The 21300-nt window shown below is 40.3% G+C and overlaps 1 protein-coding gene across 1 annotated transcript in view; it reads right to left on the minus strand.

Moving 5' to 3' along the window:
* Positions 1-21300, minus strand: part of DNAH3 (dynein axonemal heavy chain 3) — a 168412-nt gene that overhangs the window by 31491 nt on the left and 115621 nt on the right. Inside the window, exons 45-54 of the mRNA XM_044390223.3 lie at positions 17716-17819; positions 15257-15551; positions 13267-13446; positions 9763-9886; positions 9517-9673; positions 9132-9275; positions 7513-8179; positions 5814-5979; positions 4004-4220; positions 2734-2916 (exon numbers count right to left, since the gene is read on the minus strand). Coding sequence (XP_044246158.1) covers positions 2734-2916; positions 4004-4220; positions 5814-5979; positions 7513-8179; positions 9132-9275; positions 9517-9673; positions 9763-9886; positions 13267-13446; positions 15257-15551; positions 17716-17819 — 2237 coding nt within the window. The remainder of the gene's footprint in view (positions 1-2733; positions 2917-4003; positions 4221-5813; positions 5980-7512; positions 8180-9131; positions 9276-9516; positions 9674-9762; positions 9887-13266; positions 13447-15256; positions 15552-17715; positions 17820-21300) is intronic.

Below are 21300 nucleotides of genomic sequence, written 5' to 3' on the forward strand. Positions count from 1 at the left end.
ATTGTTGTTCTTGGGAAGCAAGTGCTTGGGGCCTCTTTCTCCACCAGTCTCCTCCCCATCCCTGGATGGATTCCACAAGCCTGGCTGAGCCTCTCTGCGGCAGCAGCCACCACACTGGGGGCTCTCCCAGGATATCTCATTTCTATGGGTGGGAGGAGATCGGAGACAATAACAGTCCTTGTGTGGGGAAGGGCTGTAGCTCTGAGAGGTTCGGGGAGGGGTTCTGGTCCCCAGAGAAACTCAAAGCAAGCACAGCCTCTTTTTCCTCCCTGGATGGACCTCACGACTCACCTCCAGGATGTCACTCCTGACACTCTGGAGATGAGATGGCAAAACGTCAGACCCCACCCTTGATACCGAAACCCAAGGCGGCAGTTTATGGCCCAGGAATGGGTGTGGTGGGTTGTCTCCATGTCACCTCCAGCGTCCCTCCTGCTCCAGAGAGTCCCTGTTTGCCCCTGACATTGTGGAGCAGAATCCTGGGTGTGATGGTACCCACATGTGGCAAGAGGCTGCCCTTTATCAAAACGGGCAAGTCCACTTAGTACGAGGTGAAGAACAACAGTTTTAGAGAACGAATGTGTAGTATGTGTGTTGGACACATACTACAAAATTTACATGTTTTTCTCTTACTGTCCCCATTTCATAGATGAGAATACCAAGTTTCCAAAGGGACAGAGCAAATACTGAGTTCTGACGTGCCCAATTCTAGTATAAAACCATGGAAGAATTGCAAATTCATGTGCCTATTAGGGCCAGGCCTGGGATGTGAGTGTGGGAAGTGGGCTGGGTGGGGCTTTGTTGAGCTGGAAGCCACACGGGGCAGCATCTCATCAGTGCTGCTGATGGGTACAACCCAGGAAGACTGGTCCAGTGTTGCCAGAATGCTTGATTTTTTTCTTCCTAAGAAAAACTGAACGTTTAGAATTTTTACTTGAAATCTCTTGATTTTTTTTTTTAAGTGGAGGATTATTTCAGATTTTAAAAAAATACTGTGTGTGCCACAGTGTAAATATGCACTCCCGAGGTGCCAGTTTGCCACTTCTGGAATATAGTCAAATGCAAGGACTTCAGAATCAGAGAACTCTAGGTCTGAACCCAGATTCAGTCACTTGGTAGCCACATGACCTTGGACAAGTCATTAAAGTTCTTATACCATGATATCCTTATCTGTAATCTGGGAATGATACTGTGTGCTTTGCAGGACTGTTGGTATGATAATAGGCAATGTAAATCAAGGACGAGAGAACACAGTCTCCATGAGGGAAGGAATTTTGTCTGTCTTGTTCCACTGCCTAGGAAGGTGCCAGCACGACACAGCAAGTGTCCAATAAATATATGTTAAATGAAGGATTACAAGAAACCAGCATGTTGCTGCTAAGTAGTAGCTATTCTTATCATCTTGTCACAGAATGGCAAAACACCCCACTGGCTTTTGGTCCCTGGTGGTCACCATCTTTTATAGTTCCACTGGGCTCCTGGCTGTGCCCCTGGGACTATGGGTGAGCACACCTCTTTTATCCAGGGTATTCACTGTGTGACTCTGAGGCCAGGGATTGGACCCAAGGGAACCTATGAAAGTCCAGGTCTCAGGAGTCACTGGAGAAAAGCCAGTCTGGAAGGCCTGTCATTTTCAAGAAAGTGCCCCATGACTTACTTATCCTAGAAGCCAGACACAAGCTACTTTTCATTCAAGCTCTTTCTTGAAGAATGGTCAAAAAGATTTTCTAATCGCTGAGCAGGGACAAATATCTTGAGCTAAGTGCTAATAGCCTTAGATTCTAAACCCACTAAGAGGCCGTGCAACTCTGAAAAGTCGCTTGGCCATGGAACTTCAGTGTCGTTGATACCTGTCATTCCTAAGTCCAAGGCAGTTGTGATAGTCAAATGGAATTTTTTAAAAGATTTTATTTATTTATTTGATAGAGATAGAGACAGCCAGCGAGAGAGGGAACACAAGCAGGGGGAGTGGGAGAGGAAGAAGCAGGCTCATAGCAGAGGAGCCTGACGTGGGGCTCAATCCCAGAACGCCAGGATCACGCACTGAGCCGAAGGCGGACGCTTAACGACTGAGCCACCCAGGAGCCCCTCAAATGGAATTATGCAATTGAAAATGCTGAGAAATACAAAACATCACAGGAACATTAATCATATTTTCTTCTAATCAGAATGTAGGTGAAGCCCTTCCCAGGGCTATCTAGTCTTTGATATAAGAATCACCTTCAAATGGGGTCTTCTAGGTTCAACATTCTGTCATTTGACAATGATTTATTCCACACCTGTAACAAGCCAGGCACATCTGAGCAAAACCATGATGGAGGTGAAGGAAATAGGGAGGAACAGCTGGTGCAAGGGCCCTGGGGTGCGAGAGTGCCTTTGTACTTCTCTGAGGAATAGTTAGGAGGCCCACGTGGCCAGAGCAGGATGAATGAGGGAAAAGTAATGAGGTGAGGGTTAAATCAGGTTTGGTCTTGTAGGCCTGACTCTGAGTGAGATGGAGAATATTTGGAAAATGGTAATTCTTTCTGGAGAGAGCCAGCTGTCACAGAGACCTACTTCATCACTTACTAGCTACGGGATGCTTGGAAAGTCATCTGTCTTTTTCAAGCCTCACTCTTCTGCAGGAAGGGCCCAACCACACACACCCTGCAGGGCTGTGTTAGGCTCTAGTGAGAGAATGGATAAACCCAGAAAAGTGCTGCTTCCCTCCCTTTTCCTCTTGGCTCTTTATACCTTGATTCCTTGAGCAATGGCAGCGGCAGCATTGGCTTCTTTTTCATCTGCCTGCACCAGAAGTTTCTTGGCATCAGCTTCTCTCGTCTCCTCTTCAATTTTCACCATCATCTTGGCAGTCTCCTCAGATGTCTGGATGAGTTGAGGCTGGAGAGCGGTCAGTTGTACTTGCATTACTGCCACCTAGCAAGAGGGGAGAGCGGGGTCAGCTATGTCAATGCCGAAAATGGCACAGCTGGCGGGAGTTGAAACAATTCTCTGAACTATCATATATGCAGAAAATACTAATGATTATACCATGGTACCGGGTATGCATTTGTTGGCTGGAGTTTCTCTCTTTGATCTTGCAATACTTAATACTTACTGAGTCCGTAGTGTGTGTTGTAAGTTATCAAGCATGGTGCTAGACACTAGACAGAGAATGGTAAACTTAAACATTTTTAAAAAGGTACAGTTTCCTCCATGCTCTTGAGCCTAAATTTTAGTATTGGGGGCAGGGAGAGATGGAATAAGAGCAAGTTAGGGAAAAAACTTACTTTTTGTTTTGTTTTGGTTTTTTTAGTCAGTGAAGAAAACATATACATCCGAGATACCTGGGATAAGAGGAACTTTCAAGGCCACTTTTTCCAAGAGTCTGATGCCCTCTAAAGCATTCCTGCCACGTGGTTTTCTGACCTCTGTTTCAATACCTCTAATGGTAGAGAGCTCTCTACCTCTCAGGAGAGTTGTGCCATTTTTTTAATCCACTGGCCCTGATTCTACCTTCTAAGGCAGCTCAGATGCATACTTGAGGAGGGTTTCACAATATTGCAACCACTGTCCCGAGTAAGCTTATGGGAGAGGCGCAGCATGCTGGCCTGGTTAGGAACACAGGTTCTGGAATTTGCAGAGCTTAGTTTCAGTTTTGGCGGGACCACTTGCACTGGCTACTCACGAGGCTGCATGTATGATTTTGGCAAATCTCCTGGCCTCTCTGCATCATGGTTTCTTTGTACGGAACACAGCCCCTTTATACAGAAAATGATACTGAGGCCCAGGAGGTGAGATAGCACATTGGGGTTCATGATGAACAAAATATCAAAATCTTAAAGAGAGACAGAATCTCATAGGGCTAGGTTGAGCCTGAGGCAAGCAAGGTGAGCTCTGCAAGGATAGGAGTAGATGCTGTCTTTATATAGTGACCTCTTAAAATCTGCACCTGAACAAGGGCCTCACTGCATCCACCTAATCCTGGACCTCTTCATCCCTGTTCTCTTGTGGCAGTGCTCACCTGTGAAGATGCAAACTCCAGTTTCTGCAGACCTGTCAGGTAACGGTTCCTCATCATATCAACCTCTTGCCTCTTGGTATTCAGGAGTGTCTTGAAGGTTAGGATCAATTCGAGGTAGGAGGTGGGGGTGACATAGTTGTGTCTGCGAAGTGTGCTATAATAATCAAGCGACAGGTTCTTCACACTCTCCTGGAAATATTTGCACATGGAGATGACCCTGCCAAGGACGCAAGGATGGTTAGGGAGGCCCAACGTCCTCCAGAGAGACCTAGCATAGCTGTGGCTACAGACATGAGAATGTGAGAAGGTGCACGCTGACTATGGCCTAGTAGAGTCCCAAATTTTCAAAGACAGGTCAATAGAGCTCTGAGAAGTTTTGGAGAGGTGTATATTCTTACTAGAATGATTTTTAAGCAAGTAATTTCTATTTCTGATGGCTTTGGTGAATCACTAGAGCTTAAGCAGGAGCTCTTAATCTTTGGCAGTCTGGTGAAGTCTCCGAATTTTGCAGAATAAAGCTTTAAAATGCATAAAGCAAAATACATTGGATTAAAATAGGAAACAATTATGTTGAAATCATTTTCAAAATATTTTAAAAACCAAATTTGTGATATGTCAGGGGTCAGCAAACTTTTTCTGGAAAGGGCCAAATAGTAAAAATCAATAGTACACATGGTTGAACAGTGGTAACTACTCAAGTCTGCTGTTGTATGGGAGAAAAATGGCATGGCTATGTTCCAGTAAAACTTTATTTATAAAAATAAGCTGTACATCGGAAACCGGGGATGTACTGTACGGTGACTAACATAATATAATAAAAAAACATTAAAATAAAAAAAACCAACAAGCTGTGAACTGGACTTGGCCAGTGGCTCATGCTTTGCTGACTTCTACATTAAATAACAAGATTCGGCAACAGGTCTAAAACCTACCACAACTTGGAAGAGAATGATATACTGACATATCTATGATGACTGAGTGGGTTATTAAAAAAACACACACAACTGTGATTCCTCTTGGTAACAAGTCCTGTTAATCCTACTGGGATTTACTGCCTACATTCATTATTGAAAGAAATTCAAAATACCAGTTGGATGTCAGTGAAAAAGAACACATAATTTTTCTCCGTTCACATTAACTGATCCTCTGAATTCTGTTCATGAGCCTATGGACTCAAGCTAAGGGTCTTCTGGCTGAGAGCATAAAGTTCAAAGTTCTTAAAATGGAATTTATAGCCATTAATATTCTGACCCCTACCTACTTCTTCATTTTCCATTCATTCATTTAATAAACAGTAACTGAATTACTATGTACCAGGCACCTGCTAGACACTAAGGATATAGAGTCAGACAAAGCAGATGACACTGCCTTCATGGGGCACACAGGAAGGTCAACATTCTTAATCGCTTCCTTTACTCTAGCTAAAATTAAGCGTGTTTTGGGGGTTGTTTTTGTATATCTGTGCTTTATACATAAAAGACTACTTTTTTTTCCATCCTCATAATAGCCAATTTTCATCCCCTTGGCACCAATGTCACCCCTACTGAGAATGTATGTTCTAAAACCATTGAAATAGCTATATTATTAGAGCTAGATTCTTATAGCTATGACAACAGTGCATCTCCAGGACAATTCTAAACAACAAAATTTCATTTTTTTTTCAGCAAAGGTGTTTTATTAAATATCTAACTAAATGTGATTTTCTATACAGAAATTGAGAAATCTTAAAACAATAATAACAATACAGCCAATATCTGGATTTCCAATTTGGAATATTTGGTTAGGATACTAAAATGCAGCTAATGCTTACTCTATCCGAATACTGTCATCAAGCTCCACATCTTCTAGAAATTTGTTGGCTACCAACTCCAGGGCATCTGTGGGCCAGGACTGGAACCAATCAATTGTACAGCAATTGATTAGTGAAGGAAACATCCGCAGGCGGTTCCGGAAGGCATCCCCAATTGGGCTCATGGCTAATGAAAAGCAGACTTGGTTAGTTTCCTTCCTCCAAGGCAAGGAGGCAGGCAGTTCTTTCCAAGGATTCTGGTGGGTAAGAGGTTGGTTTCCTGTTGGTACTCCAGGGGAGTAACAGGAATAGTTATGATGAATGCCTGGGAAGCACAGGGGAATCATAGGATATTTTCATCCAACTTTGTGATGGGAATTCAGTATATTATAATAGCCTTCTGACTGGTCTCCCGTGCCCATTGTTCTCCTTTCCAGATCTTTTGCATCACTTAGCCAGCATGGTTTGTGCCCTTTGATCCTCTTGCTTTGACCCTTATGTGCTGACTCAGACATAAAAGAGCCACAGATGCCCCATACATAGTTACTTATGGAAGTTGAGTGGGGGCCATCAGCTTGTTTCGACCCCATCTCCATCCAAGCACAAATTTTGGCTAAATCCCATACATTTTTTATTTAGGCTCAATGTGGTAGGAGGAAGCATGGTGCGCAGGTGGAAGTATGAGGAGGTCATTGCGGCTAAAGAACAGAGGGAGAACGGGAAGCTTGGTTTGAGAGGAGAGTGGAGAGAATAAAGGGGACAGTATGGCAAGTGACCTTATAAAACCATAGATTAGGAATTTTGGCATTTATCCTGATAGAAAACATATTAAATGTGTACGTGTATGTGTGTGTGTGTGTATGTGTATACACAATGATCACATTTGCAATACATGCAAAAAAAAAAAAAACCCCATCCTGAGTCAATGGAACAGAAAGGTATGGAATGGACAAGAGTGGGCATAGAGAGAATAGTTAGAAGGTTGCAGAGGTGAGGCTGGGCAAGATGATGGCAATTTAGCTAATGCAAAGGTGGTGGGGATGGACATAAATGGGTGGTTATAAGAGAAAGCAAGGAAGTAAAAATTGACCGGACATGGTAACATGAGAGAAAAGTATTAAATATCACCACTAGGTTTCTGGATAGATTGGGGATGTCATTCACAGAGAGAAGAACTCCAGACGTGAGGAGAGTATGGGGGGATGGGCTAGATGGGTTATGGGTATTAAGGAGGGCACTTGTGATGAGCATTGGGTGTTGTTCTACTCCAGAAACCAATGTTGCACTGTATGTTAACTAGGTAAAATTAAAAAAAAAAAAAAAAGGGCGCCTGGGTGGCTCAGTCTGTTAGTCATACAACTCTTGATATTAGCCCAGGTCATGATCTCAGGGTCATGAGATGGAGCCCTGCTTTGGGTGCAGTACTCAGTGAGGAGTCTGCTGTAGATTCTCTCTCTCCTTCTCTATCTGCCCCTCTTTCTGCTCTCTCCCTCCCTCTCTGGAATGGATAAATGAATCTTAAAAAAAAAAAAAGAATTGAGAAGAGTGGAATAGTTTTAAAATAGTGGTTTAGGGGAGGGTCATTTTCCACAGGAATTCAGGCATAAACCCCTGGATGAGTGCCATGGCTAGATCTATCCTTGGACCACTGTAAGAGGACTGAGTTTAGGGTTTAAGGCACTCCAGAGGAAAGGGACAGACTGAGTTTGCTTCTTCTTACCAAGGACAATGTGAAGGTTCTTCTTCACCCTGTCAATAAAGTAGTTATACATAGAAAGAGGAGTGACTTCGATCTTCTCGCCTTCTGTTCTGGCTGCCATTTGCATTTTCTCTACAAGGTCAGCCTTCTCGTCAGCTGGGAAGATGTTGGGCACGTCCCCTGTATTCAGAAGCATGTTGATGTCCTCGATGTAAGATTCGTCCTTGATCTGGTTATCAGCAAAGAGGAACACGGTACTCTTGGTGGCCACTCCAACCTGCAGCATGATCTTTTTCAGGTCCTCCCGCCAGTCATGGCTTGAGTAGTTCTTGGTGATCTCAATCTGGTACAGCTCATATGAGTTCATGAATGTGGACAGTTTGCTGGCACTCTGCCGCCCACTGCCCCCGATGCCCACCAGGAGCAAGTGGCCTTTGTCCTGCTTCAGGACCCTGCAGATCCTGGAGATGTGCTCAATGGCAAACCTGAACATGACCAAGGACATGGGGGCCTTGCTGATATTGTTGAACTCCTCCAGGTAGTACTCCATGACCACTGTGAGCTGTTTCAGGTCAGTGATTTCATCATAGATTTTTTGGTCACTTTCTGGCTTGAAGAAATCTCCAAAGAAGAGGCTACGGATATTATCATCAACAATCTTTCCGGTGGGTGACAGGTGAATAAGGACCTGTGGGAAAGATAAATCTCAGCCAGGCACTCCACCGATGGCCCAACCAAGATGGCAGTGGGAGGTATAGAGGGAGGGAACAAGAGATATGCTTGTTTCCTCTGAACATATTCTCCAAAGTGAGGGTTCATTAATAATTTTTTTTTAATAACTTAGTATTTGGATCTGATGGGTGTAAAGACTATGATGAAAGGGCATTACAGAAAAAAAGCATGAAAGTCAGAGTCAATCTGTTTGCCAAATGGTTAAAATGTCGGTGGTCAGACTGTGAGATCCTAGTGGTGGTCCAAGGATGGTACCAATTTTTTTATGTGTTTGCTCCTTCACCAAACAAAGGTACAGGTGCTACCCATGGTCCCCACTCTGTGGCTAGAGTAGGAATGTTCTAGATGCTTTCTCTTCCTGATATTAGAACCTGGTAGTGCTTCTGCACTGGGCCTCTGAATGCAACATGAAACACCTGCAATTTTTCTGTGGAGAAATCACAGCTTCTTAAAAATAGAGGTACAACTAGATGATGTAAACACATAGGCTTAAAACAACTTTTCTTACATCAAAGGGGGAAAGAAAGTATTTACAAATGGGAAACATGGCACTCTTCTACTTGGGCTTTACCAGGGCCTCAATCAAACCATAAAAATTTCACAGTTCATTTCTCAACTCACAAATTAATTAACCTTAAAAATGTATTTTAAGTTAATTATAAACAATTACATCAGATCATAAACCACTTTGAATGGATACAAATGTATATGTTATCAAGGAAGTGAAACAAAATTGGGCCAAGTATAATATCATCAAATCAAGTGACTAGATGACTCAATCCCATTTCCTGAGATTCAGAAAGCAGAGGTTTGAGTCTCCGCTAGGAAGGAAACTTGAAATCTGAGGCTAACATAGTTAAATATTTGGGACCATTTCTGAGGCCAAATGCTCATAGGATCTGGCTTACCTTCTCCATTGTCTGCTTGAAGCAATTGGATGTGGTTTCCTTTACTATGTTGAAGAAGACCTGTCTGTCCTCATGGTCAATCAGACGGTCATAGAAGACCCGATAAACCTCATGGATCCAAAGCCGGATAAATTTTTCCACATCCTGAAAATCCATAGTTAATTATTTGTATGAATGGAAGGTGGTACCTGAGGTGACAGCTCTCTTTCTAAATCCTGGGGTTGATTGAGTTATATTAAACAAGATAATGTTTATAAAATACTTAGCACAATCCCTAGCAGCGATAAATGCTTAATAAAATTTAGCTATTACTATTATACTGTTTATTCCATGTAGCCAAGGATATTGCTGAATGAACTCGATAACAGAAATGATAGTGTCTGACCTGTAGGTGGGTGTGAGGGCAGAGCAGTACCCCTTGGATAACCCGTGAAAAGTCTCGTAAGTTAAAGACGTAATGAGACTTGGAGGGAGTTGGCAAGAAATTCTCCACTGCGGCTTTATAGATTGTCATAGTAGCTTGTACCAGCATCTTTCCATACCTTGGGAGGAAGGGAACGGCAGATTCATCAAGAAGGGGCCAGAACTGAGGATCGGGGCCAATACTGTGGGAGACACAGGAACCTCTTACCTTAAGAACATCACGTCAAATCCTTTCCCAAAGTGCCAGTCAGCAATTGAACTGAAAATCTTGGTTAAAATGTCATCCTCAAAGGCATTGATGGAAAGAATATTTAGATGGCGAGTGAATCGTCCTGGAAAACACACACATTCACACCTAGCCCCTGGGCCTTGTGATCCTGGGATATGAAAGAGTATGTTTTCCTCTGCCTTATTGTTCTAGAGCTGGGCTATCCAATATGACAGCCTCTAACCACATATGGCTATTTAGACCTACTTAATATTAAATTAAAAAATAATTTCCTTAGTCTCACTAGCCACATTTCAAGTGCACAAGAGTATCAGGTGGCTAGTGGCTAGCTGTTGTATCACATAATGCAAATATAGAACATCTCCATGATTGCAGAAATCCTATTAACGGCACTTAACTAGTGTTCGAGATTGTTTTTAAAAGTGAAGGCAATATGTGATCATTGTAAAATAGTCAATTCAGAAATACTTTTATAGAAAGTGAGCATCATCTTTGACTTACCTCGCACATACCAAATCCATTCTTCCCCCAATTAACTACTGTTAATTTGGTATCCTTACATATCTACCTATATCTAACTTTACCTACCTGTCTAATGTTAGATCTCTCTCTATATATATATTTATATTTATATATATCAGCTTTATTAAGATATAATTCACATACTATACAATTCACCCATTTAAAGTACACAATTCAATCATTTTTTAATATTTTAATTGTGAAACCAACACCACAATCAATTTTAGAACATTTTAATCACCTTAGAAAGAAATTTTGTACCCATTAGCAGTCATTCTCCATTTCCTTAGAGCCCTTGGCAACGAATAACCTATTTTCTTTTTCTATAAATTTGTTTGCATATCTGTTTTTAAAAAGCATTTTATTATGTAAAAAAAAAAAAAACAAAACCCAGAGAAAAACAAATATAAAGTTTGGTGAATCATCATAAGGTCAACACCCTTCCGTCTACCGTCCAAGTCAAAAAATAAAGCTTTCCCAACTCTTCGTAGATGCCCCTCCACATATCCCATCCCAATCATAGCCTTCTGTCTCTCTCCAAAGGTTACTATTATCCTGACTTTTATAGTAATTGGCTGTCTTGCATTTCTTTTATCAACCAAGTGTTCATTCCTGCAAACCAGAGTTTAATCCTCCCAATTAAAAAAAAAAAACTTGGTAAGTCTTTTAAGTCCTTTTTAATCAATAGGTTGCCTTTCCATCCCTTTCTTTCATTTTTTTGTCTGATGAGTATCTGGGCTGTTTGATCTGTAGAGTTTCCACAGTTAGGATTTTGCTGATTGCATACCCATGGTGCAGTTAATTCTATTCCTCTGTTCTTATATGTATTTCATAGTAATTTGCAGCTGGATTTAGAGATTTGATCAGACTCAGATTCCATCTCTGGCCAGATGGTAGGTGATAGTATATTCTTTCATTAGAGACATAATGTTATCTCTCCTTTTGTGATGTTGGTAGCTACAGATGCTCAATGGCTAGTTCCATTAATTCACTCATTAGGGTAAAATGGTGATATTCTGATTCTATCATCTCTTTTTCATATATTAGCTGGAATATTTTTATAAAGAGACATTTCCCCTCATCTAGGATTTACTTATACAATGGTACATTTCATATAAAAAAGTCAGGATAAATGTTTGATTCTTTCCATTTATCAGTTTTCAAGATAATAAACTGGTTCCTTACCATCCTCTGAAAATGACCAACTATCATTGTTATAATAGACTAATGGATTTAAGTATATTTTGATAAATTTCAATCCATTAAAATTGCTATCATTGCTGAAGCTCAAATTTTCCCATCTTTGGCCAGTGAGGGCCTCCTTATGTTGCCAACCGAGTCCTGTTGACATGACCATTTAATCTTTGAAAGCTTTCTCATTATCTGGTATGTCAAGAAGTTACAAGTTCATCTGGTATATTTTCTGCTCTAGATATGCTGTGGTTCCTTTTAGTAGGAAATTGGATTTCAAAATAATCTGGGTGCTAGGCATGCTCAGTGTTAATGAGTTGTTTATCATTTCCTAGACCTAGTACATCATGAGTTATTACTGATATTTCTAATTTAGGACTACAGGGCTTTCACTTAATTTCATCTATGTTACATCTTGATCTCCTTTCTTTCATACTGAGACTCCTGGTTCTCAAGGACACAAGGGTCAGTGGAAAGAGAAAATTCCACAATAACTTGTTTGTATAATCCTACTTTGCACAAAGCTCTTAGAATAAGAATATAGGACCCCTACCAATTATGATAACTGAAAACAGTTTAGAACTTTTTGTACTTGCTAATCTAATCTCCCCTGCATTTTCAATTGTTCTGTATCTACAACACTGGGTCTTATAGCCTTTACATATTATAATCTCTCCCAGGTAGTCTTAGTTCAACAAATAACCATGTAGTCAATGCTTACTACGAGTTGTTCTATCTTTTTACAGTCTTTTGATAATGTGAAACCCATTTTCTAGTAGGTTCCCAAGAAAGGGCTTGTGGAAATAAATCTGACTTCTTGCATTCTGGTAACAGTTTTCCTTTTATATCTGAAAGTCAGCTTTACTGGCTATAAAATCCTTGACTCTCATTTTATTTCCTTGAGTATCTTAAATATGTCATTTCATTTTCTTCTGGCATAAAGCATTGTGGTTGAACAGTTTTAAAATGATTTAATTTTATTTCTCTTAAAAGTCATGTACTGTTTTGTGCCTAGATGCCCAGAAGACTTTTTCCTTTTCTTTAAAGTCCAGCAATTTTACTAGTACATGTCTTGGTAGTGATCATTTTTGAGTCTGTATTCTTAGGTACACAATGGATCAAATAAGATCATCCTGTCCATTATCCCTTATTGAAAATTTTATAGGTAAGAAAGCTAAATGTCAGAGGGGAGAGTGAGGTCAAAGAATCTTAAGTCTAGAAATGGTATTAAGCTTCTTAAGCAAGGATGTATCTCAGAATTAAAACACAGATCCTGGAAGAATCCAGTTGCACCTGAAGCAAATGCATTCCTGAACTGTTAGATGATGGGGGGAACTCTTATTTGGGTTTTTTTTTTGTTGTTGTTCAGCCACTTTGGGTTAGTTGTTCTATCTTTGGCTATCTGAAGAACTGTAAAAAACAGAACAGGTGAATCCATCACCATTCCTGCTTGAGAACCTCTGATCTAGCCTCTCTCCTGGAACACATGCTGGCCACATTGAACTCTCCTTTTCATATGGAGAGTTCCTCCAGGGCCTAGCCAAAGACTTTCACATTCTCTTTTCATCTTCAAGTCCATTTAACACAACTTCCAACACTAAGTCTTCAAATTCCACTCCCTGGAGCTAGCCTAAACCCTTCCAGCTATAGCCTAAATATACTTTTCTCCACCTTCCATCAGGACAGAATGCCCTGTACCAACTCTCCATCCATGAAGGTGGTCTGGCTTTGCTGGATGATGAAGAGGAATCAACTTTTTCTTTCACGTACCAGTAATGTCATTCCTTCCTCCCCCAGGGGGGCCCATGGCTGCCACAAGCAGCACATCCACGATGTCCAGCCTGTTTGTGTCCTTCTTGTCAAACCAGTAACCATGGTCAATCCATTGCCTCAAGAGCTCAATGGGGGGCTGGGCCCCATACACCTCTTTGGCTGGCATGTTGAGGTCATCTGGGGAAAGAGGGCATGGCCGCATATTGTAAGTCTTTGGGATCCCTTGCTCACATAGGAGGCAATAGATAACTATTTCTTTTATGAGGGAGTCTGTGCCTGCTTGTCCCATTCCCACTCTAGGCAGGGCTTAGCCAGTGGACATTCTGGCCACATAGGAAGAGGATTTCCTGGGTTCTGGGTTCTCCTGCCTCATTGAGATCTCTGCCCATTGTGACTTTAAGGATGCATGGATTGACATCAAGAAACAGGCATTTAATTTTTTTCCCATTCCATCAACCATAATATATTGATTCTCTACTATGTGCTAGATATTTTGTTAATTTCTGAGGATATGATGATGAGGAAGACAGTCATACTCCCAGCCAATAGGGTATATAATTCGATCACCAGCTAACAACTAAACCCCGATGGGAGAAAACTTTTGAGCTAGGGTTTTTGTGGACCAAAATCAAAATGGCAAGGATAGTGACTTTTTCAAGGGCAAGGATTGATTTTCCCCAATAGCATATTGTGACCCAGTCACTGCACATAGAAGACACTCAATAAAATGGAAGCTCTCTTAATTTTTCTCTAACGAACACTGGCTGAATGCCCAGTTTGTGTCAGATAACATTTCAGGAGTTTTATACATATTATCTCATCTAATCAAAATAACGACTTTATAAGGAAGATAGTATTACCTTTATGTTAGAGGTGAAGAACTAGGGTCATGGAAGTTAAATCACAATATGCCTAGGGTTATGAAGTGAGATTTGAACCTAGATCTGTTTGGCTACAAAGCTTAAATTGTTTCTGAATATACCATAAGAAATAGGAAGGGAGAACAGTTTGGAGGAAAGAGGAAAGGGAAGAAAAGAAAGGGAAAACAAAATAAAATTGGATCTCTGCCTTTAAGAAGCTGCTGTTAGTGGGCAAGGGTATAAGTACACGTAATATTCACTATCAATGCATGAATTTTAAGGACAGGACACGAGATAACCCAGAACAGTAGGGCATTACTTTTACTAAATGACGACCCTATGAGTTAGCAGTAAGATAGTGGAAAATAAAATGTATTTGTCACAAAAAAACCCTGAGTTTGGGTCATGGCTCCAGAATTTGCTTAATATTTGACAGAGAATTTAACCTTCTGGACCCTCAATTCCCTCAATTAGCAGACTAGTAAAATGATAATGATGGTTAATAACCTCACAGGGATGTCAGGCTCAAATGAAATAAATGAGGAAGTGCTTTATAAACAGGTAAAATCCTGGGGAATCTCAATGTGCTTATTTCACAAATACTTATTTAGCAATTATTAGGTTTCTTCATTTACCAATAACGTTTATCTGACACAAAATGGAACAAGGGATTTATCACAAAATGAGTGTTGTTTTTGGAGATGCAAGAGGGTAAACACCCTTCTGGAACTAATTCTCACTACAAGGTAACCTTCCCTGATCCAAAGGCTCATCTTAATCTCAGGAGAAACTGGGAGCCTAACTGAGGCAAAAAGACCTGGACTACATCTTACTTACTGAAAATCTGACATATAGTCCGTGATCAACAAATACATGGTAATGAAAGGAAGAAAGGAATGGAAAAACAAAATTAAAGATGAGAGGAAGGGAAGGAAGAGGGGAGGGAAAGAAGGTGGGAGGAAGAAAGGAAGGGAAGAAGGATGGGGAAGAAAAGGGGAGGGAAGGAATACTAAATTATATTAACCAGAAATACGTTATCTCTTAGAGTAAAAGGACAGTACAGTGGGGGATTCTGGTTTGCTGCAGCATACAAGTTGATTGTGTTCAGATTCAGGCTAATGCCTTACCCACAAATACCACTGCTTTCTTCCCTATTGGAGGCCCAAACAGGCCCTTCCGCCGCCGATCCAGCTTGGACATGATGATATCTTGAGTCTGATTGGCTGAGGTTCGGGCAGAGAAATTGATGAAGTTGGGCAGGTAGGTGTTTTTGGGAAGATGGAGAAGGAAATTGTTGGTAATGGCTGATTTGCCAGTGCCTGTGGGCCCCACGAACAGCACTGGAATTTCATGGTCCACGTAGGTTTTCAAGAAGAAGGACTGCCTTGCTGTCTCCACTGTGGAGATGATGAGTTCTGAGACCTGTACCACAAAGACATGGGATAGTCTTGTTATTGGCCTAGGGAGGCTGGGTCTTGACATTCAGACTTACTATCCATTCAGGTTCATCCTTACTATCTTTATGACTTTGAGTGAGTATTTAACCTCCCCAGGGGCCCCGGTTTCTTCATCTGTGAGACAAGATAATAATGGCACCCAGGTCACTGAGCTGTTCTGAGGATTAAATGAGATCATACATGTCAAGATGGGCATTATTGGCTCTGTTTTGTAGATGAGGAAACTGAGGTCCATAGTTCTTTGCAATTTGCCCAATTAACACAGCAAGTAAGTGGAAATGCAGGAACTTGAATTTCAGCTTGTCTGATTCCAAAGTCTTACCCACTGACATATGGTATAGACACCAATTACACTAAGGACCAGTCTATAGCTGTTGCCCTCTGAGATCATTGCTCTGAACCAATTTGTCTGCCTTGCCCCAGACAAGGTCCACTTTCCATATGTCATCTTATTGCCTGGCTTTGGAGGGTGGGGTGTAACCCTCAGCTTCCATTCCCTGCACTTATTCCTGATCTACTTTTTCCAACACTTAGCTCCTTGGTTCTAGGACCCACCCCCATTTAACCTTTTTTTTCCAATATGGGGATTATGATACCCTTCCTGTTATTCAGACCCCAGATGGATTCTAAGGGCTTGGTCTTGGGTTCCTGGAATCCCTATTACTTTGAGTAGAATACCTTACCTTACCTTACCTTGGCTTCTCTGAGCCTAAACCCTGTCATCAACCATTTGGCCACATTTGGTTCCTCCATGGGAACAGAAGAAGGGAATGGAAGATGTATATCATATGCTGACATCTCCTTATATGTCTAGGCTGATTTATGTAAACGGTGCCTCTAAAGCAAAGCTAGACCATAATGCCAATGGTGCCAACTGTGTCTGTGCCACATGGCAGCCCTGTGTGTACTAGTAGGAAAAGGCTGGGCTTCTTTTGATAAATAATTTGCTCAAAGGAAAAAGAACAGACAGGGCAGGAATTGAAATGTAGAGGAAGAGAATTAATAGGTGCTGAGCTATGGAAGTTTTGCCTATATTATCCTCTGCAGTTTTCCCAGTAACCCTCTGAGACTAGAGAATTACTGGCTCACTTGTCCAAAACCATGTAGCTGGTAAGTGGTGCTGAATGCAGGGCCAGGCAAAAGATGCTTATTTTGCTACCAAGATGGAATTTAAAGCAAGTTGGGTTTCAGAGATTTTTATTTTCAGAGACTAGAACACCTGTTTGACAAGGAGAAAATTTTCAGCAGAACTTAAAATCTTCTCTGCATTGGACTCTCTTATTTGCATGAATTCAACATGACTTCAAACCCCTGGAGTTCAGGTGACTAAGCTCTTTAAAGAGAATTAAACTTTTGGACCTCTGTGCTTGGGGCTTCTGCACAATGCTCAGCCCTCAGAGTGTGTCCTGAATTCAGCACACATCCACCTCTGCTTATCATACCATCTTCAGGAGCAGCTAGGGTCCTGCCAGCTGTCTGACTTGATTGTCAATATTCCCACTTTTCCATCCACTGTCCACCACTCCATTTGGGGCCTGAATGATCTGCAGTCACCCCCAGAAAGATAAAGTATGTCCACAGATACTACAAACAGGGGCAAATTTTCCAGAAGGAAATGAGCAGGAGTTGTAGCTGAATCATCGACTAACCAGAAAACCCATTCATCAGACCTGTTTTTCTAAGAATTCTCATCAAGGAAATCTTCCTCTGGCAAGTATGAAGAAAATGATCCTTTTTGGCTGAGATGTCTGAGAGGTAAGACCACCTGGCATTGATCACTGACCACATGACAATGCTAATAATCAAAATAGCAACCAACCTGGATCTGGCACATATGTGCCATGTGTTCATGTATAGTGCCTTCAACTCTCGCAAACACCCTTTAAGTATTTTTTCTGCTACTGTGTAGTTGAGTAAACTGAGGCAGAGAGTGTGAAGGCCGAGGAAGGAATCTGCATCTCTCTAATTCTAAAGTCCATGCTTTTGAAGGCTGATCCAGCTCATGTTTGAAACTTTTTCTTAAGAAAGTTCTTAAAAATGCTAATACAGAACTGATGTCAATTCCTCCACCTTGGAGAAATTTTAGGTAATTTTAGAAACCAAAGCTCCATGGCAAATATCTGTCTTACCTTTGCATTAGCTGGGATATGTTCCTCCTCTTTGGTGATATATTCTGTCCATGTGTACCAATGTCCACCACCTTGCTTGAGAAAATAAAAATCATAGATGCTTCCTAGATTCAAAGACACAGACAGGTCATTACATTTCATACTTAAGATATTTAACCACTTCAGCTAGAGGCATCCGACAATGTGTAACTACCAGTATTGGCAGAGCTGTGGTGAAACTTACACAATAATGTTAATTGAATACAGCTTTTAAAGAGTAATGACTTTATCATTTGTATAAAAAAATGACAGGTACTAATTATACAAATAATTATTTTAATAATGTAAAACAGGAAGTATTGAAAAGAACAATAAGAAGGCAATAAATCAAATCTCACATCCAGAAATAACTTTTGATGGCAATCCTTCTGGCTTTCTTCCTAGGCACACAAACACATTGAACATGGAAGGAGGGATGAAAGAAAGGATTTGATAAGGATAGGACCATGTGATATTATATATTATACTGTTACATACTACACTATTATGCATTAATATATGGTATATATTCTATTAATGTACACATATATACTTACATATCACATATCAAAATTATTATATATGATATATATATTATACTATTTTAAAATAAAGATGTTAAGTTTCATTACATTTAACCCTAGTAGAAGAAAAGGAGAGTAAAAACTGAAGTAAAACTGAAGGACCTGCTGAATTTCAGATAAATCATGATTTACTACAAGAGATATTAGCTCTTAAAAGATGTTTTTTAAAAAAAATTGAGGTATGATTGACATATAATAGTTTCAGGTGTACAACGTAATGATTTGATATTTGTATATACTGTGAAATGATCCCCACAATAATTCTAGTTAATATTTGTCTCCACATAAAGTTACAAAATGCTTTTTCTTGTGATAAGATCTACTCTCTAAGCAAGATGCTTTTTTTAAAAAAAAAATCTTTATTCAACTTTTAACCATCACCAACAGGCACTAACATTTTTTTTAAGAAAAATGATCCCCAGGGACCCCTGGGAGGCTCAGTGGGTTAGGCGTCTGACTCTTGATTTTGGCCCAGGTCATGATTTCAGGGTCGTGAGACTGAGACCCTCATTGGGCTCCATGCTAGGTGTGGAGCCTGCTTAGAATTCTCTCTCTCCCTCTGCCCCTCCACCCCACTTGCATGTGCATGCACACTCTCTCAAACAAAACAAAACAAAACAAAACAAAACAAAACAAAACAAAACACTCTGCACCCAACGTGGGGCTTGAACTCATGACCCCAAGATCAAGAGTTGCATGCTTGGGGCACTTAGGTGGCTCAGTCATTAAGCGTCTGCCTTTGGCTCAGGTCATGATCCCATGGTCCTGGGATCGAGCTCCTCATTAGGCTCCCTGCTCGGCGGGAAGCCTGCTTCTCCCTCTCCCATTCCCTGCTTGTGCTCCCTCTCTCACTGTCTCTCTCCGTCAAATAAATAAATAAAATCTTAAAAAAGAAAAAAAGGTTGAATGCTCTACTGATTAAGCCAGCCAGTAGCCCCATTATGCTTCTTAATTAAAAAATAATTTTAAGTGATTATGGGCTTAAAGTTATTATGCTTTTAAAAATCATTTAGTCCAACTTTATGATTGCATTTTAACTTTTTATCATGCAAAAAATTAATTTAAATACATGAAAGTAAGGAGAACAGTATAATAAACTACCATGTACCCATTATCTGGCTTCAATAATTATCAGCATTTCACTGTTCTTGTCTCATCCATGTCCCTACCACCAATCACCACCATATTCACTTGCCTCCCTCTCCCTTTCCCTCTCCCCCTTCCTCTCCCACTCCCCTCCCTTTCCTTTCTTTTTTCTTTGTCTGGAGAATTTTGAAGCAAATCCTGACATTATATTTCATTTGTAAATTCACATGACTCAACATGAGACCAATTTCATTGATCCTTTTATAAGCTATGAGGTGACTCTTCCTCCCATCTCCCCTCCTCTGATGCCCTTGTTGTTGAGGATAACCATAATTCTCCCATTCCTTAGTCTGAGGTCTATATTTCAATACACTCAATGCTGAAATTCATGACTTCTAACACAGATCATTTTCAACAGTTCTTTATTTTGATTGATCAGTTAGTTGGCTGATTTCTTTTTTCCCCAAGAAGGGACTTATAGGTGCTTCATTCTCTCAGTTCTTGCAAGTTTGGTAATATCTGTCAGCTGATTTTGTTTTTGAACAGTGACTTGGCTGAGAGCAATATCTCATCTCATATGTTCCTTCCCTCAGACTTCTGACTGTTCTCTTATGTTTCCCTGTGTACCAAGCTGCTGTGTGAAAGTATGAGATCCATCAGATCTTCTCCCTTCACTGGGTTTTTTTCCTTATCTAGATGTATGATGCAATCTCTTTTATATATAAGCCTAGTAATTTATTCAGACTATGTCTTTTGGTCAATTATTCTGTATCAGTTTTTCTTAAAATATAGCATGCTTATAATTTGTTAAAGCAGTTTTTCATTTTAGGAACAATTTCTCATTTATATCTTTGTATATATTGTCTATACTATTTACTGGGTTACCTACTTAAGGAATTAGCATTGTTTGGCCTCCATATCAATCATATTATTGATAATTACTTTAATGTATTTGGTTTTTCTTCTATTGTAAGTGTAGTTCTCTCAACCCTTCCCTCTAAGCCATTTATAAGATGTCTACACTATATTCCTTGCTATTCCTAATGTATTTATTAGATCATTATGGCATTGTTTCACTGTCAATTTGTTTCTTTGGTTTTTATTTTATTTTAAATTTATTTTTATTTTATTTAAATTCAATTAACATATAGCATATTACTAGTTTCAGAGGTGGAGTTCAGTGATTCATTAGTTATATATAACACCCAGAGCTCATTACATTATGGCCCTTCTGAATGCCCATCATCCAGTTACCCCATCTCCCCACCCCCCTCCCCTCCAGCAGGCTTGTTTGTTTCCTATAGTTAAGAGTCTCTTATGGTTTGTCTCCATATGTAAATATTCAGTTGTCCCAGCATCAGTTGTTGAAAGAGTATTCTTTTCCCATGTAACTATCTTGGTACCTTTGTCAAAAATCAAGTTACCGTAAATATGAGGGGCTTATTTATGAACTCTTAATTCTATTCCACTGAGCTCTATATCTATCCTTTTGCCGGTACCACATTGCTCATCTTTTTAAAAACTTTTAAACTTAAAAAACTTTTTAAAAAATTAATGTTATTACTAAGTTCAACAGAAATGTTTTCTGTTTCTTAGGTAATTTTTTCTTTTTTAATTTAAAAAAAATTTTTTAAGATTGCATTTATTTGAGAGAGAGGAGAGAGAGAGCATGTACAAACTGGGAGGAGGGGCAGAGGGAGAGAAGCAGACTCCCTGCCAAACAGGGAGCCTGACACGAGGCTCAATCCCAGGACCCCAGGGTCATGACCCAAGTGGAAGGCAGATGCTTAACTGACTGAGCCACCCAGCAACCCCTCTTCTTTTAATTTTTATTTTTAAAGATTTGTTTTAAAGACAGAGAGAGAGAGAGCAAGAGAGAGAGCGTGTGCACACACAG

This window comes from Ursus arctos, unplaced genomic scaffold, assembly GCF_023065955.2.
Source record: "Ursus arctos isolate Adak ecotype North America unplaced genomic scaffold, UrsArc2.0 scaffold_2, whole genome shotgun sequence".
NCBI lineage: Eukaryota > Metazoa > Chordata > Mammalia > Carnivora > Ursidae > Ursus > Ursus arctos.